The 27,909-nt window shown below is 37.3% G+C and overlaps 1 protein-coding gene across 1 annotated transcript in view; it reads right to left on the reverse strand.

The window, feature by feature from the left end:
- Window positions 1–6,894: 6,894 nt before the first annotated feature.
- Window positions 6,895–27,909, reverse strand: part of ripk4 (receptor-interacting serine-threonine kinase 4) — a 38,540-nt gene continuing 17,525 nt past the window's right edge. Inside the window, exons 3-8 of the mRNA XM_039744570.1 lie at window positions 25,705–25,853; window positions 23,340–23,389; window positions 20,106–20,264; window positions 14,805–14,899; window positions 10,425–10,653; window positions 6,895–9,252 (exon numbers count right to left, since the gene is read on the reverse strand). Of these exons, the coding sequence (XP_039600504.1) occupies window positions 8,057–9,252; window positions 10,425–10,653; window positions 14,805–14,899; window positions 20,106–20,264; window positions 23,340–23,389; window positions 25,705–25,853 (1,878 nt within the window). The 3' untranslated portion in view covers window positions 6,895–8,056. The remainder of the gene's footprint in view (window positions 9,253–10,424; window positions 10,654–14,804; window positions 14,900–20,105; window positions 20,265–23,339; window positions 23,390–25,704; window positions 25,854–27,909) is intronic.

A 27,909-nucleotide genomic window follows, 5' to 3' on the forward strand; every position in this document is an offset into this window, starting at 1 on the left:
TCTTTGCCTCATCAGGACAGTTCTGTTCTGGACTCAAATCTGTACTCAATTGTACACAACACTTAACTCTTTTGCAGCCAGGAAACAATATACGGTTGGCTGTCCCCAACTCTTCATTTGGCTCACTTGTCTCTTCTTTGATAATATATAGTGTGACACACGAGTCGCTGTCTTGCACCCCAAAGCACGAGGCAGAGTCTCAGTACTTTAGCAAAACCAGCTTTATTGAACTTGGAACCGGAACATCTGGGTTATTTATTGCAGTGGGATCTACCACTCTACTATACACAGACACAGCAAACAGACATAGTTGGGGCCAAGACAGTGGGCAATTTATACTGTTCCCTGCCTTTATAATGTCCCCTGCATCACTCATCAGTGCCCGGCGCATAGAGTGCAATCTCAAATCGGCTCATAGTTGTTTCTGTGGTACTCTACTGTTGCGCTGCGAACCTGTGGTTGCCTCTGTAATGGATGGTCCTCCACAGCCGTGACAGGTGCACTTTGGCGTGTCGTCACTGTTGAGTTCAGAAACCTCACAACAGATATAAAATACATTAATAATCTTATTTCAGAATAGAACATTTTTATGAAATTGTTAAGCAAGTAAGAAGTAATTTCAACTATACTGTATCTGTGTTTTTCTTGGATATGTTCCCACAGTTTCCAAACCTCAGTCATCTAGTACTTACGGTAGTTGGAATACTGCAATAACAGCACTTGCTGTTCTGAATTCCTTAATAAATGTGATTACTCATTGAGGTCGGTTGTGTGATTATGCACAAAGTGATTCATAAAAGAGTTAACAGAATACAACTTGGTCCATATGCAATTCTTACAAACAGGGGTAAGTACGTGATAACCTAACCGGTCACAGATAGGTTTGGATTTGTGTAGCTGAGTTTGTTTCCTAATAGTAGGTAGTGTTGTAAGCGGTGTTCAGAGACTTCTTTCAGATAAATAAGGCAGCATTTTTACTCGCTAATCATGGCATTGGGAGTGGCAATGTGTCGCATGTTGATTACCACATGCTGTTATGATTCTCTCTCTCGCTCACTAAACTCAAAAAGGTCTTAATAACAAAAGTCAGACCTGCACTCTCACACAAAATTCCTCTAATAATGTTGGCCTCACCACTCTAAAGAAGCCAAGTCCCAAACTCAAGATGCAGGCTTACAGATAGCACAGGCCCAATAGTGAGGCAAAAGCTTTAAAGTCAAAAAATAACCAGAGAGAGAGATAAAAACACCCACCCCATGAAAACAAACAAAAAAAATAATTAAAAAAATTATGAAAATGAGAATACAGGTAGAGGTTAAGACAAAGAAAACTGCCTTTTAACCTGATAAAAGAAGTCTAAGATGAAATCTGGGAAACAATATTTTACAAATAAAAAACAGAAGCTGATAAACTAGGGTATCCCTTCATGAACTGCAAAACTAAGAGCTACAGAACACAACAAAAATGCAATGCAGAAGCAGCCATTTTATGTGCAGTGCACACTTAAAATGCAAAGCTGCAGAGACAGGTGGCCCCGTCCCCCTTGGCTTAACAAAGGACACAGGGTACATAACTTAAAAAACTATTAAACATCCTACAATTGTATCATTATTCAATAAATAAGCAAAATATTTATAACAAATACAGCGGAACCTCGGTTCACGACCATAATTCGTTCCAAACCTCTGGTCGTAAACCATTTGGAACCGAAGCAATTTCCCCCCCCATAGGATTGTATGTAAATACAATTAATCCGTTCCAGACCGTATGAACTGTATGTAAATATATATTTTTTTAAAGATTAAGCACAAATATAGTTAATTACACCATAGAATGCCCAGTGTAATAGTAAACTAATGTAAAAACATTGAATAACACTGACACAAACACCCAGGCCCTCTCTCTCTCTCTCTCTCTCTCTCTAACATTGCAGCAGTTCGCGCTATAGCCTTGCAAGCCGATCGCTGTATAAAACACTTTTTTTAATTAGTTTTAAGCACGGGGTGAAAAAAAAGGAACATTTGAACAAATCCGAACTTTATTTAAAAACCAGCTACAAGCAACCTACAAAGTAACATTACAGGAGTTCACACTATAGCCTTGCAACCGATCGCTGTATAAACGCATTTTTATTGAGCTTTAAGCACAGGGGAAAAAAATGAACATTTGAAAAAACTTTAATTTAATAAACCACCAAGAAAGGGAACATTGCATGAGTCGAGTTCTGGCATGAAGTGAGGAGGAACTGGGTGGAGAGAAGGGAGAGTCTGGCTCCGCAATGGAGGGATGTTTTCCTTCAGGTGTTTTCTCTCTTGTGATTTCTTGGGTTTCTGATGTTTTTAGCTGTTTAGCTGGTGGGAGTGAAAGCCTCATGCAGCCTTTCCAAAAACAGTCCTTGTGACCCAACCCTTCGTGTTTGACCTCCACATTACTGGCAGTCTGGCTTTGCTTACATTGTGCTGCTTGAAAGCACGAGGGTTCTCAAATTGGTAAATGAGTTAACTTGTAAACAGTTTTTCCACCTCTTCCAGCACTTGAAGCCTCTGCCTGGTTAACGCTGTAACTCCTTTTAAAAAATCAGCTGCTTTAATAGATTCTTTCTGCTTTAGACTTCTTGTACTCGGCGGCAAGATCAGTAACACGCATGCCATGCTCAATACTTTTCAATTTCTTTCTTTACTTTGATTTCAATTTTCTGCAAAACTTTCTTCTCACCACTCTTCACTTGCTTAGAAGCCATAGTTAACTGCAAAAGTACACGAAATACTGTAGAGCACAAAGAGATCACAGATAAAGCACGCACGTCTGACTGAGAACAATGAAGCGGCGCAACACGTGCTTAAATACAGTAATCGGCGGGTACTAACCGGAAGGGAAATGAAATAGAGCACAAATAGAGTTCACAGCGAAAGCATGCACGCACGTGCAAGCACGCAGGTCTGACCGAGAACAATGCAACACGTGCGGAAATCATCAGCGTGCACAAACGGAAAGGGAAACTGGCTTGTTTGTATACTGAGTGTGTGGTTGTGAACCGAGGCAAAAGTTTGCCGAACTATTTGGTCGTAAACCAAGTTGTACGTGAACCGAGATGTTCGTGAACGGAGGTTCCACTGTATGGTTCATAAAATACATAAACAAAAAGAAAGACTTCAGCCTGGGACAGAGCACAAAATACATGCAATATACACTCAAGACAATAATGACCGAGCAATTCTATAAAGTAATGGAGAATCAGAGTTAATTCTTCCCTGGACAGACAAATCGGTGCATCGCAGTACACACTCACTAACAACTGGTCATGCAGCACCAATGTAACGTTACCAACAAGGCAGTAAGACTGCAGTATGACCGAGAAATTCTAGACAATTCACACTGTTATGACACACAAGGTGTTGAGGATTATTGTAAGCAAAAAGGACTAGGTTATGACATGAAAGACGAGAATCAAAATCAAAAGTGGAAGGCAAGAGTGAAAAAAACAGTGACACAAAATGAAACTGAACAACCAAAACCAAAAGAGCAAGACAAATTTGTAGTGTTGAGGAGTAAGGAGAGGATGAAAACTCAACAATAGGGCCACATTTTTTTAAGCTAACTACCACTAATAACAAGGGGGTCTCTGTATCTACCAAGGAATAGCCTGAAACTTAGATCACCACCATAAGTGGTGTCACGTGACATCACAAGTGCAATGGTGAGTTAAATAAGGAAACTCAAGATGGTTAAAATAAATGACTTTATTATTGCCCATTCAAATAGGTGAAGTAAATTCTATACATGTAAAACCCTTACGTATAAATATAAAAATAACTTGCACAGAATTACATGTATGCTACACCCATGACACTGGGAAAACTTGATTGAAAACAAATTGACAGTGTTGAGGCCCATACAGAACCTGAGCCCCAAAAAAAGGCTAAATCATTGAACCATCATTTTCATTTAAAAATAGCCGCCTGTGAAATGACCGTAGCATAGTCTATACAGATTCCTGCATATACAGTAATACACTACATTTGAAATACGAGTACAAACTCTTCATTTCCAAAAAAACTAAATACACATCGCTGTGACTCAAGAATAGCTTCTAGGTCCTTGGTCCTCTTCTGTCTTCTACCACACATGTACCCTAGGTCTTGTGTCTTCTTATGGCTTCTCCTAATCCCCTCATCACAGATGATTCCATGTTCTTCTTTCAATTTCCAGATTTCAGGCCCAATCTACAATTGCCAGTAGGCTGCCATAATCTGTCCAAGCTGGGTATTGTGTACTTTCATTTCAACCGTTCCATTCAAGCAGGCTGCTGTTTGAATGTTCTATTCTGCTTCTCAGGTCCTCCACTGGCTTCCAGTTTTTTTGGTAGAATTTACTTGAAACCTCGTCTTGAAGTATAACTGTCTGCACGGCTCTGCTCATTACCACCACCAGTCCCAAAAGTCTTAGCTCTATCTAATAACTGTATCGCTTCAGGCCCAGAGAGCTAAATTTTTTTTTTCCAGCTTTTGCAAACAAACTGTGGAGCAAATGTCCCATGGTCATCTGAAGAGCATTCCGTTTGCACACGTCCAGGCATCTCTTGACCACATGCCCCTAATAAAAGCACTCCAGGAATGCTTACACTTTTCACACTTCTGCTCTCCAACTGGATATCTACAATTGCACTGACCATACCCCACCATCTTAATGTTATGGTGCAGTGTCATATGAACAAACCTTCCATTTTACAGCTCAGATGTTGTCACCATTATTGCAGATTTTATGGAAACAAGTCCTCTGAAGTCAAAATGGTGATTATCACAGCACACTGGGCAGACTGCAGTTTGTGAGACCCAAAGACTGTGTTTCTGATATGTGAGCAATACTGGAACACCACAAGGAACAGTCTAGTCTCCTTTTCTCTTCACTCTGTACACCTCAGGCTATAAATATAACACCAGGTCATGTCACTTGAAGTAATTCTCTGATGATTCTGCACTCAATGGGTGCCTTGATAAGGAGGATGAGACAGAGCATTGGAGGAGTCAGGTGGAGAACTTTGTTTCTTGGTGCAAAAAGAATTAACTGCATCTAAACATCAGCACCACCAAAAAAAACTAGTCATTGACCTCCACCATACCAATCCGCCTCCAAGCCTGGTTCTCTATTCAGGGAGTGGATGTTGGACTGGTCTCAAAACACAGAAAAGCTACAGTATATAAGAAAGGGCAGAGCAGGCTGCTCTTACTTAGAATAGTGACATCCTTCACAACTCTGTAATGGCCAGTGCAGTTTTCTACACTGTGATGTGCTGGACTGGTAACATCACTTCAAGAATGGCTTACTGAATCAACAAGCTAATTAAAAAAAAGAACAGGATTAGTCCATCCTATATTTCATAATGTCTGTCACCTTACACTCCAAATCGTACTCTTAGATCTTCAAATGAGTGTCTGCTTATAATTCAAAGAGCTAAACTTAAAAGAGGTGGTGAGGCGGCCTTCTGCTGTTATGCACCTAAAATCTAGAATAACTTACCGATAGAAATTCGCCAGGCTAATATGGCGGATCACTTTAAAAAAAACTGCTAAAAACTAAATTATTTTAGCATGGCTTTCTTACAGCAGTTAAAAAGCATAAACGGAGAAAATGCTGTTGATGAAAGTTTGGTTATTCATTGAACTTCACAAATTGCACATTTTAAGATAAGCCAAACTGTGCTTATTGACACACCTCGGTCTGGCACTGCTTCAACGTGCTGATGAAGTCATCTGAAAGGACTGTCAGATTACAACCAGAAAGCTTTCAACTGAGCTCTCAGTATCCAAGGACAATGAGAACAACATTATCGATGCCTTAGGACATTCAAGGGTGTGCACATGTTAGGGCCCATAAAGCACCTAAAAGGGCAGAATTGTGCTCCTGTTAAATGTTGCTAAAATCCTCAATAACCAAACACAAATATAAAAGCACAAGAAGAAATCATAAAACTCGGGTGAAGTTTTCTTCCCCACCCAACCTAAAGTGCAGATTTATTGCTCACCAAAATTTACACTTTTTTTAGAACCCACAAAGATGCCAACCATGGGAAAGGTATCATAGTGATGATGAGGTTACCGAGCAAGTGGCAGTCTGGTACATGAAGAGGATTCATGCTCTGGTGTCTTGCTAATGAAAGGCATTTAAGATTGACTCTGCTTACATAAGAAAATGAGGTATACGGTAAAATAAAATGTTGTTAAACATACTACTATGTGTATATAATTCTATAATGAATTAATAGCAATTAAAAATACTGCAAAACATTACGTGAAACCTCTTACAAGCACAGAATGTTTGTGTTAGATGACATGAGGATATCATTTGCTAAGCAAATCTGATTTTATCAGATTCAGGGCAGAAGGGGGCTGTGGCCTACCTGGGCAATAGAGGTGGCAGTCCACAGCAGGACAAGCTCAGAAATGTCAGTTACCCTAACACAAGCCTCTTGGATATAAGAGGAAAGCCAATGGCATGGGATGTATCACTGGGGCTTTTAAAACTTTTATTAATGTTGGTGGACTGGTGGATACTAGTCTTATCTAAAATAAATAGGCAAAGCTAATCATGAGGCAATATGAGTTATGCTCTGTATTCCCAGGAGTACAAGTTCAGTTCCAAGCTGGTTTACTGCCTGTACCTCCTGTGTCCAAGTGAGCCCTCTGCAGGCACTCCGGTCATCTGGACTAGCTGGACCCTGTGAGCACAAACAAAGTACCTCAGATTGCCTTGCCTGCCAAGAACAGTTGGTCTCTGCCATCCCAGCTCTGTTAAGGTAGTGCCTTCCAGTGGCTCTGTAAAGGAAAACAGATGGAAGAACTGAAGTTAATCAGGACCCATTGAGAAAATGAAGGAATATCACTAGAAAGAGATCAGTGCATTTTTTGAGTATTTTATTTAGTGTTACAAGACGGTACTATGCTTATAAAACTGTAAAATATGTTTTTACAATACAAATATTGCCTTGAAAATCTGCTATACAATATACACAGTATATTAATATAAAATAGCAGCTAAAAATACACAGCCTTACAACCACACATAAACTGTACTTTGTTTTAAAACTCCTGACTTTCAGCTATATAATAAAAAAAGCACTTGTAGGTTTGACTAAAATTTGCTCTGCAAAAATTTACATTATCAAGATAACAACTTTCAGTTCATGCTGTGATACAAACTTCTATATTGTATTTTAAATATTGCAAGTTTTCTTGGTAACTTTTTATAACCATTTGATACCATAGTCAACAATTCGAAATACATGCATTCTTGTTAGAAAATGTCACCTGGTTAATCTTAGTGGGAAAATGTAACATTTTTGTACTAGGATTTCTAATAAAAATATATTAATGTTATAGGGTCATAAAATCATTTTGTGTACTTGGTAATGTCAGGTAAGAAGGAGGATGCTTTAAAAGGTGATTTCTAAAATAGAAATACCAAAAATAAACAAGCCAGCATTCAAAAAAGCTGTATAAATATATTAAAACTGGTCAAATGAATCTTAACGCAATAGTGCAGATTATGCATAATTCACAAAGATAAATTACAGTTTTATATACATACCCAACCATACCCAAATTTATACCAAATTTTACTATACAATGCATTTGTTTGGACCAAGCTTGTAACTTATACCCTTATTTTTTAAAATCCATGTTCAAATAGAATATTGTGATGTGTGTTCCACAGAGCTGCTCAGCCCCCTCATTGCTCTCTCTGCTTTTGTTCCAAAATCATGCATATTCACTTTTGTGATTTCCCTAAAACACACTTTGTTTTGCTGCTGTATAGAAGGTAGAAAGCCAAAGTAGCAGGTGCTTCTTTTACATAGGACTCCAATAACACAAAAGCAAAAAAGTGTCCTCGAACACACACACACAATAAAATTCACATTGAGTTTTCATTGAGATTTCTTCTTTGATCTGAATATCAGGCCTAATATTTAAAGTAGAAAAGGATAAAATTGTCAGTTGGTAAAGTTTTAGAGAATCTGTGCCTTGTTTTAAAAGTTTGGGACAATTTTACATTAAAACACCTAACTTAAATTACATGTTTTCTGCAGCAGTTCAATAACCAAGGGATTCCCATTTTCCTTTGCAAGATCTAAGGGAGTTTGCTGGAGAGCATTCTGGCAATCAGCTGCTGCGCCACTATCAAGAAGAATGTTTACAGCCTGTAGATTTCCAGCTTTTGCAGTCAAATGAAGAGGTGTGAATCCCTGTTTGTCGCACATATTCACGCTTTCTGGACTAAACAGCAAGAGCTCTTTTATTACGTCCGGATGGCCCTGTTCTGTAGCAAGATGGATGGCTGACCTGTAAGACTGATCTTTGGCTTTAACATCTGCCTTTTCTTCTAACAGCATTTTTACTGTTGCAAGATGTCCAAACTGGGAAGAAAGATGAAGTGGGGTCCATCCTGCACTGGTTTTAGCTTCAATATCAGCTTTGTGTTTAATTAGCAGCCTAGATGTACTAGTGTGGCCCGTTTCTGCTGCCACGTGCAAAGGTGTACGGTGCGCATGAGATACAACATTTACATCTGCTCCAAGGTCAATAAGAATGCGAGCTACTCTATACTGGCCCCTTTGAGCAGCCAGATGTAGCGCAGTTCTCCCATCAGATGTCTGGATATTTACGTTTGCACTGGCTTGCTTTACTAAGAGCTTGACAATTGAGAGGTGACCTTGCCACGCAGCAAAGTGAAGTGGTGTCCAATTGTCCTTGCCTTTTACATGTACATCTGCACCACGTCTTAAAAGAACTCGGACTATATTCTCTTGACCATGCTGGCAGGCTATGTGCACTGGTGTCCGGCCTTCAAAGTCTACTTCATTGACTGATGCATTTTTATCAAGAAGTTGCCTAGCAATACTTTCATCTCCATTTTGTGCTGCAAAGTGTAGTGGAGTATAATTGTCTTCATCCTTCATGTTAACGTTGATCTTCCTTCCTAGCAGAAGCTCTGCTATATTTTTCAGTTTCTTTTCCACTGCCATGTGAAGTGGTGTGGTTCCATGTTTAGTTGTAAGATTTGGATTAGCATTATAAAGCAGGAGCAACTTCACAGCTTCTTCATTTGATCTTTGGACAGCATAGTGTAGAAGACTTAAGCCACCATCCAATATGAGGTCTACATCCTGAGGTTGTAAAATCTTCATTAGTTTTGCAATATCAGCTGACATGATGGCTTCACAAAGCTTCTTCTTCTGCAAATCCAAAGTTCCAGATTCTAAAAAAGAAAAAAAAAAAAAAAAAAAAACAGTCACCTTGCCATTCCCTATTAGCAAAAGTATTTAAATGAAATTAGCACTTTTACAAAAGTAAAAAAATTGTATTAGCTTCTTTTTCAGCCAGTAAACAAAAAGTACTGCACACATGAACTGGATGTTGTTCATTGATTTTTTACACTACCTTAAAAGCTTACATATGGATTATTATTTTTTTTATCCATCCAATATCCTAAATTAGCTTATTTGAATACAAGGCTGCAGGTATTTAGAGCCTATTCTTAATTGGGAAACATTTGGTATAAAGAATCAGGACTATGTAGAGTTTTACACATATAATATTTAATGAGGGAATTGAAACAAAAGAAAAAGAAAACTGAAATTCATTAAGGTTTGGGTTTAGATTAAATATTTTAAAAACCTAGATATTTTCTGTTACAAACATTAAAAGGGTAAACAACACACTGCTCTGCACATCACCAGCCAATCCATGCACCTATAAGCAGAAAAGAAGCTTAGCTAAAAGTAACTCAGCCAACACTTCTAAAAGCTAATTAGATGTTTACTAACATTGACAACTGGTACATGCGACGATAAACAATGCTTACTATTCTCACCATGTGTACAGAATGTTAAAAAGTACTGACATTTCATTTCTTAATGCACCGATGCTACGCTCTCCAGTGTCTAAGTCTCATTAAAGCACACTTTCGCTCTACTTCGTTTATTCACTGCTGCTTCCATGCCTGTGTTATAAAATGCATCAGCATGTTAACAATTACCGCATTTATAAGACCATTCGAGGGCCCAATCATTCACACTGGGTCAATCCAAACTACGCAACCTTGGAATATAGGTAGAAGCTAAATTAGCTGAAGAAAAATGCATGAAAATATTGAAAAATGTTGCAAATTTCACACAAAATGGCAAGTTTGGCTGGGAATTGATTACAGGACTCAGAAACTATAAGCCACAAGAGCCAACCACTGTTCTGGTATCAACAGTACACTTTTTACTATATGTATTTATTCATTCTATATTTGCTACTTCATATGACATGCAGTTTATTGAACTGTTAGTGATGCAAGATTTCAGAGTATTTAATTTAAAATAGTGATGACATTAAATACTCAGATTTACATAATAATTAAATATACCCTTCCTTAGTACTCACCACTAGCTGAGTTTTCAAAAGACAATGACAAAGATCCTTGCGAAGAGAAAGCTGAATCAACCAAAGATATTTCAGAAAGCCTTTTGTTGCTGCAGGATGCATCAGTAGCCTCAGAAGAGTCTTGCTTGTCTTGCTCAAAGCTTTGGGAGATGCCAGAGTCAATCTGGCTGAGCAGTTCAGACAACCCCAGTTCGATGGATTTTTGGTTGACTTGTTCATTACCCAACACCTGGAAGAAAGCAAAAAACTAGATGCTGAAACTTTTTTCAAATTATTCTCATTTATATTTGAATAACATTGGAAGTCTTCTTGACTTAGAATTTTTCACACAGATATAGTTATATATATATATATATATATATATATATATATATATATATATATATATATATATATATATATATATATATATATACATACACACATACATACATAAGCGCACACACACTAACACACACAAAGATCCCTCGTTATATATCGTGCTTTGACTTTCGCAGCTTCACACCATTGCGGATTTTAAATGTAAGCATATCTAAATATATATCACGGATTTTTCGCTGGTTCGTGGATTTCTGCGGACAATGGGTCTTAATTTATGGTACATGCTTCCTCAGTTTGTTTGCCCAGTTGATTTCATACAAGGGACGCTACTGGCAGATGGCTGAGTAGCTACCCAATCAGAGCATGTATTACATATTAACTAAAACTCCTCAATGATATACGTTATGCTTCCCGTGCGGTGCTTTGCATACTTAAAAGCTCTAGCAGCACGTATTGATTTTTGATTGTTTACTTTCTCTGTCTCTGTCATTTTCTCTGCCTGACAGAGGGGGTGTGAGCAGAGGGGCTGTTTGCACAGAAGATACTGACGCTCCTGTAAAAAATGCTGAAAGACTACCTTCACATTGATCCCTCCATTCAGGCGGCTTTATCGCGGTGCTTGCATACTTAAAAGAGCAACAGCCCTATTGATTTTTGATTGTTTACTTTACTCTCTGTCTTTGACATTCTCCGCTCCTGACGCGCACCTTAAAGAGGAAGATATGTTTGCATTCCTTTAACTGTGAGAAAGAACGGTCATCTCTTGTCTTGTCATGGAGCACAGTTTAAACTTTTGACTAACGGGTGTTATTTCATGTCTAGAGGGCTCTAATAATGCTAAAAAACGTATTTAGAAGGTCGTACACAGGTTTTCAATGCTCTAACTGCGAAAATATTAGATTTGTAAATAAAGAATCCTACGTCGTGGAAATTCATTTATCTGTCTGGAGTGGATTAACCGCGATAAACAAGGGTTAACTGTATAACTGTGTGGAGAATATTTATAAACAGTGTGGGAGAGTTTCTAAGGGCTTAAAATATATAAAAATAACCATACAAACATATGGTTTCTACTTCGCGGATTTTCACCTATCGCGGGGGGTTCTGGAACGCAACCCCCGCGATCGAGGAGGGATGTGTGTGCATATATATATATATATATATATGTCATTTTAAAGGACTTTTCCTGCAATTTTCAGTCATAGCTTTCACTTGCATAATTTTAGCAAGTAGTGGACAGACATGGTGCACACTTGTGACAACCGGTTGTGTAATCTGACATCCCCAATAACTCTGTCATAGACGTCTGGCACATGTTAGAACAAAAACCATGCAGAAAAGTTGTGGGGCTTTCATTTAATCCACCATCCACTGCAATTCTTAGTTGTGTAGCTAATTTGACATGTTCTCCAAGTTAAATAGCCAACTTAAATGGCCAAATATTCCATTCCAGCTTTACAAAGAAAACTAGAGGTGTGGGAATACTTATACATAGAACAATCGCATTTGTAATAGCAGATGTAGTATCTGATCCTAAAAGGAGATATGCGATATGCCGGCCTAACGTATACCAAGGATATAAAAACCAAAGAGCATAATGGACAGCTGCACAAGCTTACTATACTGATGCATCCAATATACTCACTCCAAAAATGGGTACTATCGCAAACGTAACATAAAACAACCAGGCCAACTGGCAGTTTTAACAAAAATAAAGGTGTCCCTTTGCCCATGGATGATCTAAATATGACAGCCATACTATGAATGTTAAATCATTTGCCTTGTAGGAACACTGTGTGGAATACCTACTTCTTGCGACTTGATTGACATTTAAAGATAAATATTGCTAACATTTACTATTTCTGGTAAAATTAATACAAACTAAAGAATTATTAATACAAATTAGAATTATAAACATTTTAAAATCTTTAAAGAGACTTGAAATCAAGAACATTAAAAAAAAATTAAAACTTATTGTATACTACCGTGTTTCCCCGAAAGTAAGACCTACTCCAAAAATAAGCCCTAGTCAAGATCGTCAGCTGAAAAGTAAGACACCTAAGGCCAGGTTTATACTTCATGCGATGCGACGTGTGTGCCCAAAACATCCTTTAAATTCCAGGGACACCTTGTCAAAATATCTCTGAAAAGGATGTTTAATGATTACATCCATCAATTTGAGGATGTGCCCATTCCAGCTGCATCAGCCCAAGACAGAAACAAAATCCCTGGACGGGGCATCAGTTCATCACAAGGTGAACACAAGCACACACATACACTAACGTCATTGAAGCTTCACCAAATCACCAAACCTTCATGTCTTTGGATGGAAAACTGAGAACACTGTGGAAACCCACCAGTAAAACATGCAAACTCCAGGCAAGGATCACAAGGGACGTGACTCCCTGTGAGACAGCAGTGCTGCCACCATGTCACCCCCATATGTGTAACTATTAACAGTATTCATTATTTAAACAAGCTTAATGATTTACAGTAATCCCTCCTCGATCGCGGGTGTTGCGTTCCAGAACCCCCCGCGATAGGTGAAAATCCGCGAAGTAGAAACCATATGTTTGTATGGTTATTTTTATATATTTTTAAGCCCTTATAAACTCTCCCACACTCTTATAAACATCTCCCACACAGTTATACAGCATAAACCCTTTGTATTCTCTTAGATTTTAGGTAAGATTCATTGAAATTATGTATATAAAACACACTGTTTATATACAGTAAAACCTAAATATTATTTTAAAGATATTGAGCGTCTCTGATATCACATATGTTACAGCCATTACGATAGACAGGCCACCAGCAATAAATAAGTACAATGCAAGAAAAATAGTATACAGTAAATGCGTGTACAGTGACACTAAACGTACGTACATGTACTAAGTACTGTAAGTAGAAAATTAATTATGGTTACTCACCAACAATGACACGATGACTTGTCCGATAACAATGAGTTTAATTTTACTGCACAACAAAGGACAGCGTTACAGCTCTTCCAAAGGAGCCTCTTCAGGCGACTGTGTAGCACCGCCATTGTTCTTCTTCCGGCAGTCTTCAATCCAAATCCCTAAAGAAGGTTCCATCCAGACTACTGCCTTATTACATCCACTTACAACTCGTTTTGCACCCTGGTTAAAAGGACATTGCGGCCGTAGATCTTATATTCCTTTTCTAATTTTTAAATAAAAAGAATCGTACCCTTCAACAAATCCAAAACGTTTACCTTTTCGGCAATCATTAACATCTTCCGTTTGCGCTTGGGCACGGCCCCTGAAGCAGTAGCAGATCGTTTTGGAGCCATAATGAAGGGCTTGACTATACACAAAAATAAACACAAAAGAGCACAACTCTTTACACAGCGAAACACGTTAATGCTGAATGAGCGAGACGAGGCTTCCTGGTTAACACTGCATTCAGCACGCAGGAACTTCAACTGCGTGCTCTGATTGGTTAGCTTCTCAGTCATCCGCCAATAGCGTCCCTTGTATGAAATCAACTGGGCAAACCAACTGAGGAAGCATGTACAGGAAGTAAAACGACACATTGTCCGCAGAACCCGCGAAGCAGCGAAAAATCCGTGTTATATATTTAGTTATGCCTTCATATAAAAGCCGCGATAGAGTGAAGCCGCGAAAGTCAAAGCGCGATATGGCGAGGGATTACTGTATCTGTAAAAATGTAACAAATATTTTAATGCATTTCATCATGAAAGTGATATCAAGTATAAATCTAAGAATTCTAAATGTGCAGAGAGCTGGAATATTATAAATTTAATGTGTTCTCTGTGGCAATCTGTTGCTGCTTGCCGCTGCTGTCCGGTCAGGAGGAAGCCCCAGAAGCACGTATCGATTAACAACTGGGTTGGTTTTAAGATGAGGTTTACGACAGTCTACTTTAATGATAAAGTAAACTACGCAGTTAAAGTGGACATTTCGAGTTTAAAGCCGAAATTTCCACTTAAATCACAAAATAGACATTTTCATTTCTATTTTTTGAGCACATATTTACACTGTATTGGGCAATACTGCACAATATTATCCTTTATACCTTATGGTCTGTGTTTTGAATTAATCCAGTTTCTGGCACTTCTTTATTTTCTTCTTGTGGTTTAGAACATAACTCTTCAGCTTCTAATGTAATTTCTGTAAAAAAACAAATGAATACATTAGACAAGAATTAACACAGATGGTTCCTTATAGTGTTATCTGGTGGTAAAGCAGATGATCATTGGCTTTCAGAAAGTGTTATAGCTAAAAACAAAAAAAGTGAAATATTTTAAACATGTGCACTGTACTATTAATTTACAAATAGAATATTAGAACATTATTTAAATACAGTGGGATGCAAAAGTTTGGGCAACCTTGTTAATAGTCACTGTATAAATCGTTGGTTGTTACGATAAAAAATGTCAGTTAAATATATCATATAGGAGACACACACAGTGATATTTGAGAAGTGAAATGAAGTTTATTGGATTTACAGGAAGTGTGCAATAATTGTTCAAACAAAATCAGGCAGGTGCATAAATTTGGGCACCGTTGTCATTTTATCGATTCCAAAACTTTTAGAACTAAACAGAACCTTCCAAATTTTCCTCATCATGCACCCTCATCCACGCTGGAAAAAATATTGCTTAATTTCAAGGAATTAGACTACATCTCTACAATATATAAAATCATTTTACAATTCCTTCCTTTTAAAGATCCAAGAGGACACTGGGAAAAAGATCTCTCAATTAATATATCAGAAAAGGAGTGGAGAGTAGCAATGCAGAGAATTCACTCGAGCTCCATATGTGCAAAGCATACAATTATACAACTCAAAATTATATATCGAGCACATCTGTCTCGACTAAAACTCTCCAAAATGTTTCCAGGGCATGATCTATCCTGCAAACGTTGCAGCCAAGTCCCAGCCTCACTGGGTCACATGTTCTGGGCCTGCACCAAATTAACATCATTCTGGACAAAACTTTTTTAATTACCTTTCAGACGGCCTTGGACTCACAATCCCTCCTAACCCATTAACAGCTGTGTTTGGGGTTCTTCCAGAGGGGCTTAAAGTGGAGAAGGACAAACAAATTGTGATTGCATTCACTACACTGTTGGCACGCAGACTTATTCTGATAAACTGGAAGAACCCAAACTCTCCTCTTTTAAGTAGTGGGAAACCGATGTGTTATACTATTTGAAATTGGAAAAAATCAAATACTCAGTTAGAGGATCCGTACAGACTTTTTTCAAAACATGGCAGGATCTAATCAGCAATATTTTAAAATAAGTTTATAAAGCACAGAGAATTTATTAATTTAGGTATGTTTACAAGCCTTAAATTTTAAGCCGTTTGGCTTGCTCTCTCTCTAAGGGGTGGGGATCGATCTGTTCTTAACTCAATTCTTCTTTTTGTAAAAACTTGATTGCTTTGTATGGATTGTAATTAAAAAAAAAAAAAAAAATGAAATAATTATTGGAACTCAAACTGGCTTGGTAAGCTCAGTGACCCCTGACCTACATACACAGGTGAATCCTATAATGAGAAAGAGTATTTAAGGGGTCAATTGTAAGTTTCCCTCCTCCTTTAATTTTCTCTGAAGAGTAGCAACATGGGGTCACAAAACAACTCTCAAATGACCTGAAGACAAAGATTGTTCACCATCATGGTTTAGGGGAAGGATACAGAAAGCTGTCCCAGAGATTTCAGCTGTCTGTTTCCACAGTTAGGAACATATTGAGGAAATGAAAGACCGCAGGCTCAGTTCAAGTTAAGGCTCGAAGTGGCAGACCAAGAAAGATTTCGAATAGACAGAAGTGACGAATGGTGAGAACAGCCAGAGTCAACCCACAGACCAGCACCAAAGACCTACAACATCATCTTGCAGCAGATGGAGTCACTGTGCATCGTTCAACCATTCGGCACTTTACACAAGGAGATGCTGTATGCGAGAGTGATGCAGAGGAAGCCTTTTCTCCGCCCACAGCACAAACAGAGCTGCTTGAGGTATGCTCAAGCACATTTGGACAAGCCAGCTTCATTTTGGAATAAGGTGCTGTGGACTGATGAAACTAAAATTGAGTTATTTGGGCATAACAAGGGGCGTTATGCATGGAGGAAAAAGAACACAGAATTCCAGGAAAAACACCTGCTACCTAAAGTAAAATATGGTGGTGGTTCCATCATGCTGTGGGGCTGCGTGGCCAGTGCAGGGACTGGAAATCTTGTCAAAGTTGAAGGACACATGGATTCCACTCAGTATCAGCAGATTCTGGAGACCAATGTCCAGGAATCGGTGACAAAGCTGAAGCTGCGCCGGGGATGGATCTTTCAACAAGACAACGACCCGAAACACTGCTCAAAATCCACTAAGGCATTCATGCAGAGGTACAAGTACAACTTTCTGGAATCGCCATCTCAGTCCCCAGACCTGAATATATATATATATATATATATATATATATATATATATATATATAATATATATATATATATATATATATATATATAAATATATAAACATCCAGGGCAACAGATGCATCACATTCCCTACCATAAGTACTCTCTCTCAGTTTACTTTACTTTCCAAAGTATGTATCTGGAAAAAAAAAAATCTTGCTTTATGCAAAACTACCGACTTGTAGATGAAGCAGATATATTGAAGCATGCAAGATTGATGAGAAATTTACATTGAAAAGCAAATGCTTGTAGTTCATGGAGTGTGCCTTTCCTTGAAAGTAATTGTGCCTTTCTTTTCAACAAGAGTTTTAAAACTGGAACCCTGGCTAGGTTGACTAAAAAAAAAAAAAAAAAACATTTTTAAGATTTTTAGAATACCTCATGTAGTATTGAAATAAAAATAACTGTAAAGGTTCTGTAATTGTTGCATTAAAGTAGTCTTTTACTAATGCAGTTAAATACTTCTTGAGCTTACAATATATTAGCATATTAAATGTGCTTACACATTTGTATAATAAAAAGAATCAGGCAGTGTTTAAACTCAATTTTTAAACTTGCTCTACTGTTATTTACGATTTTATTATGTACTACATAAACATAATTATAAGCATTATTTTTGCATCTTTCATCCATTAATGTTGAACTGCCATATATATATATATATATATATATATATATATATATATATATATATATATATATATATATATATATATATATATATATATATATATATATATATATATATATATATATATATATATAAAGGAACACTTTTTAATCAGAGTATAGCATAAAGTCACTGAAACTTATGGGATATTAATCTGGTCAGTTAAGTAGCAGAGGGGTTGTTAATCAGTTTCAGCTGCTGTGGTGTTAATGAAATTAACAACAGATGCACTAGAGGGGCAACAATGAGATGACCCCAAAACAGGAATGGTTTAACAGGTGGAGGCCACTGACATTTTTCCCTCCTCATCTTTTCTGACTGTTTCTTCACTAGTTTTGCATTTGGCTACAGTCAGTGTCACTACTGGTAGCATGAGGCGATACCTGGACCCTACAGAGGTTGCACAGGTAGTCCAACTTCTCCAGGATGGCACATCAATACGTGTCATTGCCAGAAGGTTTGCTGTGTCTCCCTGCACAGTCTCAAGGGCATGGAGGAGATTCTAGGACAAGCAGTTACTCTAGGAGAGCTGGAGAGGGCCATAGAAGGTCCATAACCCATCAGCAGGACCAGTATCTGCTCCTTTGGGCAAGGAGGAACAGGATGAGCACTGCCAGAGCCCTACAAAATGACCTCCAGCAGGCCACTGGTGTGAATGTCTCTGACCAAACAACCAGAAAGACTTCATGAGGGTGACCCAAGGGCCCCATGTCCTCTAATGGGCCCTGAGCTCACTGCCCAGCAGCATGCAGTTCGATTGGCATTCGCCATAGAATACCAGAATTGGCAGATGCACCACTGGTGCCCTGTGCTTTTTACAGATGAGAGCAGGTTCACCCTGAGCACGTGACAGAAGTGAAAGGGTCTAGAGAAGCCATGGAGAACATTATGCTGCCTGTAACATCATTCAGCATGAGCAGTTTGGTGGTGGGTTAATGATTGTCTGGGGAGGCATATCCATGGAGGGTCACACAGACCACTACAGGCTTGACAAAGGCACCTTGGCTGCCATTAGGTATCAGGATGAAATCCTTGGACCCATTGTCAGACCCTATGCTGGTACAGTGGCTCCTGGTGCACGACAATTCCTGGCCTCATGTGGTGAGAGTATGCAGGCAGTTCCTGGAGGATGAAGGAATTGATACCATTGACTGGCCACCACACTTTCCTGACCTAAATCCAATAGAACACCTCTGGGACATTATGTTTTGGTCCATCCAATGCCACCAGGTTGCACCTCAGACTGTCCAGGAGCTCAGTGATGCCCTGGTCCAGATCTGGGAGGAGATCCCCCACAACACCATCTGTCATCTCATTAGAAGCATACACCGATGTTGTCAGGCATGTATACAAGAACACAGGGGCCATACAAAGTGCTGCGTACAATTTTGAGTTGCTGCAATTAAATTTTGGCAAAATGGACTAGCCTGCCACATAATTTTTTCACTCTAATTTTTGGGGCGTCTTTGAATTCAGGGCTCTGTAGGTTGATCATTTTCATTTCCATCAAACGATGTGGCATCCTTTCGTTCCTAACACATTACCCAGTCTATATCAGTATAGATATCCAGGAGGATTTCTTTTTCCCATTGAGATCTGATGTGTTTTCAAAGTGTTCCTTTAATTTTTTTCAGCAGTTATTATATATATAATATACTGTATATATATATTGTCTAAACACACACACACACACGTTTCGAAACCAATGGAATGGATGATGTTTTATTATGTATAAATAATGACATTTCTTCATTAGAATATACTAAAAATAAGTCCAACATTTATTTCTATAGAAGTGTGAAAGCTTTCTTTATTAGGCTAGATTGTATTGTTTATTTTGATAATCTAGGTGCAAATTTTCTTTGGTCTGTCTTTATAGAGTTTTCCTTCATGTTCACAAAGATGTTCTGAAACCCAATATTAAAGACTAGTTAGGCTTGCTTGTTTTTGTTCAATGGGGAACCAAAGGAATTTGGAAGAACAGCTCTTTGAATGCTTATTTTTATTGTCAATTTTGTTTCTTTTTTACTATATAGTTTATCTATACAACACACATTTTCAGAGATTGTGTCTTATAAGGGTTGTGCAATATGCTTATCTTTTGATCAGTTGTTCTTATTGTATTATTTTGTACATTAAAGACATTTTAGAAACACCTCAGTTGATTAAAGCAGTTATTATTAAAAAATATAAGAGTAGAACTACAAACTTTTAACCTATGAAATTACCTTGAAAAGATGGTCTTTTTTTAGGTGGATCCTGCCAGCATTTCTGCATCAGACTGATGAAGCCATTACATGCTTGTGGCCTGCATCTTGGAATTGCTTCCAGTTCTGGGCGTAGTCCTTCTACAACTTTCAGCATTATGTGAAGAATATTGTTTTCATCTGTTAAGAAAATAAAATTGACAAGTACAGAATTAAGTTATCCCTTTTATTACAAATGGCAGTAATTTCAATAACGGACAATTTGTATCAAAGGTTTAATGTTAAGGTAAAGGCTGAAATCAACATCAGATCCTTTTCACATTTTATAACATCTTGTAATAACAATGTTTAACCTCAGAAAGGAATTCCTGACATTGTCATATACTATTATTTACAGCCAATAATATAAATACTGTATTTCTTCCACAACAGTAAATGGTTTACAATAAGCATGTGCAAAATAGGCCTATATACAGTAGTTGTATCATCACCACCAACCTTCACAGCTGGGCTCAAGCTGTTTTGTTGAAAAACAGTGTTTGATTATTGCAAAAGTGGAGGAAAATTTCTAACTTGGGTCAAAAACTCTTTCAGCTAATCTTGTCACAGAATCTTTTTTTTCTTCCCCAAATAGATTACTGAATCATTCACAAGTTCAGTGGCAAACTTGAGAGAAGTGGGAATGTTCTTTTTCATCCCTGGGTATGCTCTTATCCACATAACTCTTGTTCAGTATCTTCTATACTTTTAAACTCATGGAGACTGGCAGCGGTCAATAAGAGAACTGTAAAGTCCTAAACATTACTAGAAGAGTTCTTTGTGAAATCACAGGTGGCAATTTCAGGAATGAATACAAATGCTATTGTATTCATTGACCACAATAAGACATTGCATGTGTTTTTTTTTCATATACAGCAATCAGCCTCACAATGGATTAATGCAATGGATAGTTTTCTAGCGTTTTCCAGCCATGTATCAACAGCAGTTTCATAGGCCTTCACAAATGTTTATTAGTGCATGATTCACTTTTAAAAGTCTATGCTATAAACAGAAGGCTCTAAAGCTCACAGTCAAAAAACCTAAGATGACAATTAACTATACAGGTTTTATGTTTTATTTGCTTCAAGAAAAGCACTCTCTTATTATAACCTAAAGGAAAATCAAAATTAAATTTAGTTCAGATAATTGTAAGGGGTTCACAGACTTTCTGGTAATAATTCACCATTTGACCAGACTGTGATTGGTATTAGTTATTTTCTTTCCCAGTTCTGGTTTTTACACATTACTTCTAGGATCAGACTTTTCATATTTTGTTAGGTTAGCTTGTACTGTCATTATTAAGTTCCTTCTTGAAAACAATACCAACTCTAAAAGCATGTTTTATTCCACTGCTTTTCTTCTTGATCCATAATTGCATTTACAACAGGGTAGCATAGGTACATATTTTCCGTTAAATACATCTCCAGCTCCCTAAAAGTAGCATTTAACTTCTACTCCTGTTTGCTTTTGAATATGCTGTGTCAGGATTACTGCCACTTCATACTAGAACTTTTAAATATCCACTACATCTCATCATTCTCTTCAACACCAACTGAAAATGACTGCCATATGCCTGATATTGCTCATCTTCTTAATAGCTTAATGTATTGAAGTTTAACAAATACAAACAGCATTCGAATGTTATCCATACTGCTACAATATACTGATTACAGAAACATGCATGAAAAAGTTTAACCTACTGTACATTTGAATATATTTAACTGTAGAATTAGAATATTGATAATTAACTGTAAATTACTGAATAATTTTACAGCCTTAATCTCGACCATATTACACATAAAGCTTGGTTAAATAATGAAGTACTGTATGTATAGGGGGCGGCACGGTGGCGCAGTGGTAGCGCTACTGCCTCGCAGTTAGGAGTCCCGGGTTCGCTTCCTGGGTCCTCCCTGCGTGGAGTTTGCATGTTCTCCCCGTGTCTGTGTGGGTTTCCTCCGGGCGCTCCGGTTTCCTCCCACCATCCAAAGACATGCAGGTTAGGTGGATTGGCGATTCTAAATTGGCCCTAGTGTGTGCTTGGTGTGTGGGTGTGTTTGTGTGTGTCCTGCGGTGGGTTGGCACCCTGCCCAGGATTGGTTGCTGCCTTGTGCCCTGTGTTGGCTGGGATTGGCTCCAGCAGACCCCCGTGACCCTGTATTCGGATTCAGCGGGTTAGAAAATGGATGGATGGATGTATAGGGTTCAGTGAACTCTACTGAAACAAAGTGCAGGTTTTAAAAAAGGTCATTATTTCTTACCAGATGCTCTCAGTTCCTGCTCTGGAACAATGACATCATGAATAGAACTAAGCAAGTAACAAAATGAATAGACACAATTGTGGAAGAATGACGTAGATTTTTACTTTAATGCAACACGAAGATTTCAATGTTTTAATCAATGGATATAATATTTTAGGTGTTATACAGAAGAGTAAAACATGCCCATGTAGATTCAGAACTGACCAATTTCCAGCCAATCAATCAATCAATCAATAAAACTATCAATGCACCTGCGTTGGGCTGGCACCCTGCCCGGGGATTTGTTCCTGCCTTGCACCCAGTGTTGGCTTGGATTGGCCCCAGCAGACCCCCCGTGACCCTGTGTTAGGATATAGTGAGTTGGAAACTGACTGACTGGCTATCAATGCACCACTTTTTTTGCAAATGATTTATTTTAACTTTGGTGGCAGAACAGTAAGCAAATGTTCTAAAATGTTATGAGATATTTCTGAAGTTTCCATTTTTAAGGTATATGCTATTTGTTTTTCTGGTTCATCAGTACATTATGTGAAAATTTCTCTAGATGGAACACCTATTCCTTCAAACGTTTTCAAACCCAGTTACCCTGAGCAGGGTCACTAAGAAACTGGAGCCTATACTAGTAAGCTTCAGGTGCAAGGCAGGTACAAATCACTGGAGAGAGAGCCATGCAAATTCAAATGCTAGATAACTATTTTTTTTGTATTACAACAGCAAACTGTACACTGTTTTTGCAAAAAGCTAATAAAGATTCTGTAAAAATGGGCTTTGCGTCTTTATCTTTTACTTATATCACAATTTCCTTCATAGCTTTTCTACTGTTACTTAATACGTTTTTTTTTTATAAGCATATAAACTCTACAGTAAAAGCACATCTGAAAAAAAAAATACTATATATTTAATTTCCAAATAAATACATTAGTATATTCATAAATGAAATATAAAACATTAGTGATACCTGCATATGGTTTCTTCTGTGTAAGAACTCCCCATATCACAATGGAAAAGCTAGACAAACAGAAAAACAAAGAGTTAACGGTGTCACTGAAATATAAAATTCAACCGTCTGTTCAAATAATATAGGACTTTCTACAAACTAAATACAGTACTATGAACATGACTCTGTGTTTATTTCATATTTTTTTCATATCCAATCTTGAGCTATCAATTTACATTTACCATTAAAGAGCAGGATATATGGCAGCTTTTCAACAGAAATCTTCAAAACTTGACCTTGTTACAATAATGACTCTGGGATTGTGCATCAGCCATCTTGCTTCCATTTTTGAAAACACTTCTAAATCTCATTTTACCAGGCACAATTTCACATTACTTTAACATGGCCAATATCTGTTCCAAAAAAATCTCCATTGTGGGCTGTCTCAATGATTATAACCCTATTGCCATGGCATCTTTTATAATGAAATTATCTGACCCACTCATAACCAGCTGTCTCATGTGCAGTTATTAGGAAAGAAAATGAACACAAATGCAGGAAGATTTTTCATAGTAGTGTTGCAGTACAATGAGGTGTGTTTCAACAATGTAGTTCTTACTACATCAGCACAGAAGAAATAATGTACTTAAGCCATATTTCAGTGTGCATACGTTATACTGGAAAAGAATTGTGCATGACATTTCAAGAATGACTTGCATAATAAGAGCACTTCATACATAAAGAAAATAACTGGAGATCATACATGCAGTGTTATTTGCACTATTGCAGTTTATTGTTTAGCACATATATTGTCATCATTATCAATAATTCACTTCACTCGAACAAACAATTACCAGTGCCGTGCTGCTACAGAGATTCTAAATCTATTCCTCTAGTGGTTTCAGAGGAGAAAAGTATATAAACATATGAGTCTACCAGTCTCAAGCAGGAAAGTAAGGATGGTGCTCAAAAACCTTCTTTAAAATACAGGAGTGGATTATGTGCTCTAAAATGATGAACTACCGGACTGGCATAGATTTAGCTAACAAATCATACAGCTCTACCAGTCCAATAAAGTAAAGGCAACTTGTGTGCAATAGTCCTGAATTATATGTGAAATAATTTTACAAATATGTATGCAAAGAAGTATAGCCAGAGTGTTTGAACAAGGTGGACTATATAGTTAATGTTATGGCTTTTGAGTCGTCTGGACTGGTGCGCAACTCACTATCGTTGTCAGCTACTCCGAGAGGCCTTTTTAAAATGACTATATATAGCATCACTTAAAAAAGCAAGTATTTGGAGAAAATATTTTATTACAATTGTGAAATGCCTTCATCTATGAAAAGTCCAAACATGTCCTCTCATAGGTCAGGGGAGAAAAGTAACATACACATTCATAAAGTACAAGAACATTCAAGTTGCTTTCAGTTGATAATTAGCTCGCTACTTGAAATTATTATATCCTTTGCCTATAACTGAAAGCAAACGCCTACTTATATAACTCACATCAAAATAAAACCACAGACCTCAGAGTCTTTGTCATTTTCAAACACGCTTAATCCAGTCCTGGGTCATGGGGGGTGTTGGAGCCTCTCTCTGGAAGTACAGGGCATACGACAGGAACAAACCCTAGACAGGACAGTAATCTATTGCAGGGCAAGCGGGCACACACACGGGTCAATTTAGCATCACCTAACATGCATGTCTCTGGACACTGCAAGGAAGCAGAAGCAGGATCACCAGTAAAAACCCAAACAAACACGAAGAGAACATGCAAACTCCAAGCAGAAGAGGACCCGGGATGCAAACCCTGGTCTCCTTACTGCAAGGCAGCCACGCTACCACTGTGTCACCAAGCCACCTAACTTGCATACAACTAATTAGGAAATTGCACATGTCCTTGAGACTAGCCAACAAAACTATCTCCAAAGATCTCTTAAGCCTGCTTTACTCCTTTTTTTTTTTTTTTTAAAAATGATTCTTTAACAGATCTCTTTACTTTTCATGGCTGCATTACTCCATACCTTTTCTACATGAAATACTAAACTTCAGACATTGTTCATTTAGTAGTGTTTGATTAAGCGCAATCGAATGATAATGAGGTTAAACAATCTTGTTTGTAAATGTGTGTTTTAAACAAATGAATACAACCACATATGCAAAACTATAAAAAAAAAAAAAAAAAACATATGCAATTGAAAAATAAATATTAAATATAAATATGTAAACAGTCCTATATAAATACAGATACAAATAAATTAAGAACTTGAAAATGTATAAACAGTTTTATTTTCATATTTTGCCTGAATCAACATAAATGAAAAATGTTTAACTAAATCAAAATACAAATTATCATTATATTAAGAAAATTGCTTGCACCAACCTGTATACATCATGCTTTATGTCTGCATTCCGATTTTTTTCTTTAATTCTTTCAGGAGGAAGGTAAGCTATTGTCCCACAGAAACCATCCCGGCTAATATCATCTGTACTTGAAAGGCCATTCCATTTAGCTAATCCAAAATCTGAAATCTAAGTTTAAAAAAGCACAAATCAGTTAAATAAGATACCTGCCACATAATTACTAAATATTCGCCACATTTACAGGTATACTCCAATATTAATAACATGACTAATATTATTACTACTACTACATTTTTCCAAACTCAAAGCACTTTCAATCTAGAGAACTGTTGTCTAAATTTATTGCATAACCACATGCTCCTAAATCTAAAGAAAATAAAGAACAGACTAAATATACTGGTACCAGGCTCTGTAGTACGATTTCAACAGTACATTTAATGTAAGCGATTGCAAAGTATAAGGTTAGCAAGTAATAAAGAACACAAACTCAAAGTTAACTATTAAACACTGTATGTTGTACCACAGTTCGGGCCTATATTAGAGGAACAATTACAATGTAAAAAAAACTTGGTGTTGCATGTTGAATAGTTAAGTTTGGGCAGTTGCTGATATCAAGAAGAGTCTAAACCAGATGCAAAGAGATGCGTTTTCAAGAGGCATTAGGAGCAGGTTTTAATAACTGAGCTGAACATGCACATTTCAAACCAAGAGATACACCATACCACAACTATAAGAAACCTGGATGCCAGTCATTTTGAACAACCAATATATAGGAAAAATGTTGTACATGTAGGTGCTCATATGCCTGGCTTTGAAAGTTATTTTTTCTACTTAACTTCATCATTAAAGGTTTTTTTTTTTTTAAACAGAAAGAAACTTGAGGATGTCAAGTAGTTTTAAACAAACACTTTAAAGAAATAAACACAATTAAGATCTCAGTCCTCTTTACTGGATTTTCTAAGAATCTATCAAAACGCATGACATTTAAAAAGGTTTAACAATCAATTATTACAAAAATTTCGTAATCAAACAAAAAAATTCTATTTTTACTATGCAAAAAAAAGCAAAAGATGAACAAGTAAACAAAAGAAGGATTATAGTGCCAAAAATGAAATCGACAAAAAAAAAAAAACACAAAAACAACCTTTTTAGCACTACACACACAGTAAAAATTGCCACACAGTTATACACAGTACTAATGCACAAATAGAGCACTGCTGCAGAGTATAGAACACTGATCTTTTGCATCATAGGTTCTGTGGGCGTTACGTTGATGTCACATTACATGACTTTTTATCAGGGTATATCAGATTTGCTGATCACAATCACTGATCTCGTTGCTGCATCACGTCAAATTATATGACTGAAAATCACAGCCAATGTCAAAATTACTGATTGAGTCTTCAAGCACAGATTTTTTTGCCTATTTTTTCTGACAGCCAAAAGTGTGTTGCCTGACAGAGCCGGCACTGTACAAAGAATTAACAGGTGCCGTGAGTTCAGCAGTGATTACTGCCATTTACTTTTTTTCTATTCTGATATAGTATGTAAAATATGAGACATCAGACAAACAAGCTTCTCTTCCATTTGTGAGGATCACAGCTCCCGGGCTGACTGATGGAGCCAGAGATATATCAACACTGTGTGAAGGGTTAATAGCTGTAGTGCATTCAGCTGCAGTCTCTATGATTTTTATTCATTCTGGTTAGTCCATAAAACACGAGTTAAATGAGCTTCTCTTATAATTCCTTGTTTCAAAATGTGTGTTCCTTATTCATCATTGCTACATTCCATGCATTGTACTTCTGGATGAGCATTCATTGGTTGTTAGCCCTCCAACTTATATAGCATGCCCCACAGATTAAAGTTGTTAGGTATTTCACATTAGGCTTATCTTCATGGGCGTGCACTCTGAAGTGTATCTGACTGGCTGAGATTATATAAATGAAGGCAACAACTGAAAATCTCTTGAAAAGTCTTCTAATGTGACATGAGCTTTAGTAGTGATAGAAGCTTGCACAGAGATATAAATGATGAGTATTAGGCTATGTTATGATTTTGTTTTTTTGTAGTTGTTTAGAGCCAATTTCTAGTATTTATCTATTTTTTACTTATTGCTAATTTTGTGGCCATTTGTTGTATTTTCATTACACCCGCATCTTTTGTTTGTGGGGGGTGTCTGTATATGAGGCATAGTGGTCACATTTTTGGCCATAATTATCAG

The sequence above is a fragment of the Polypterus senegalus genome, chromosome 2, assembly GCF_016835505.1.
Source record: "Polypterus senegalus isolate Bchr_013 chromosome 2, ASM1683550v1, whole genome shotgun sequence".
Lineage (NCBI taxonomy): Eukaryota > Metazoa > Chordata > Cladistia > Polypteriformes > Polypteridae > Polypterus > Polypterus senegalus.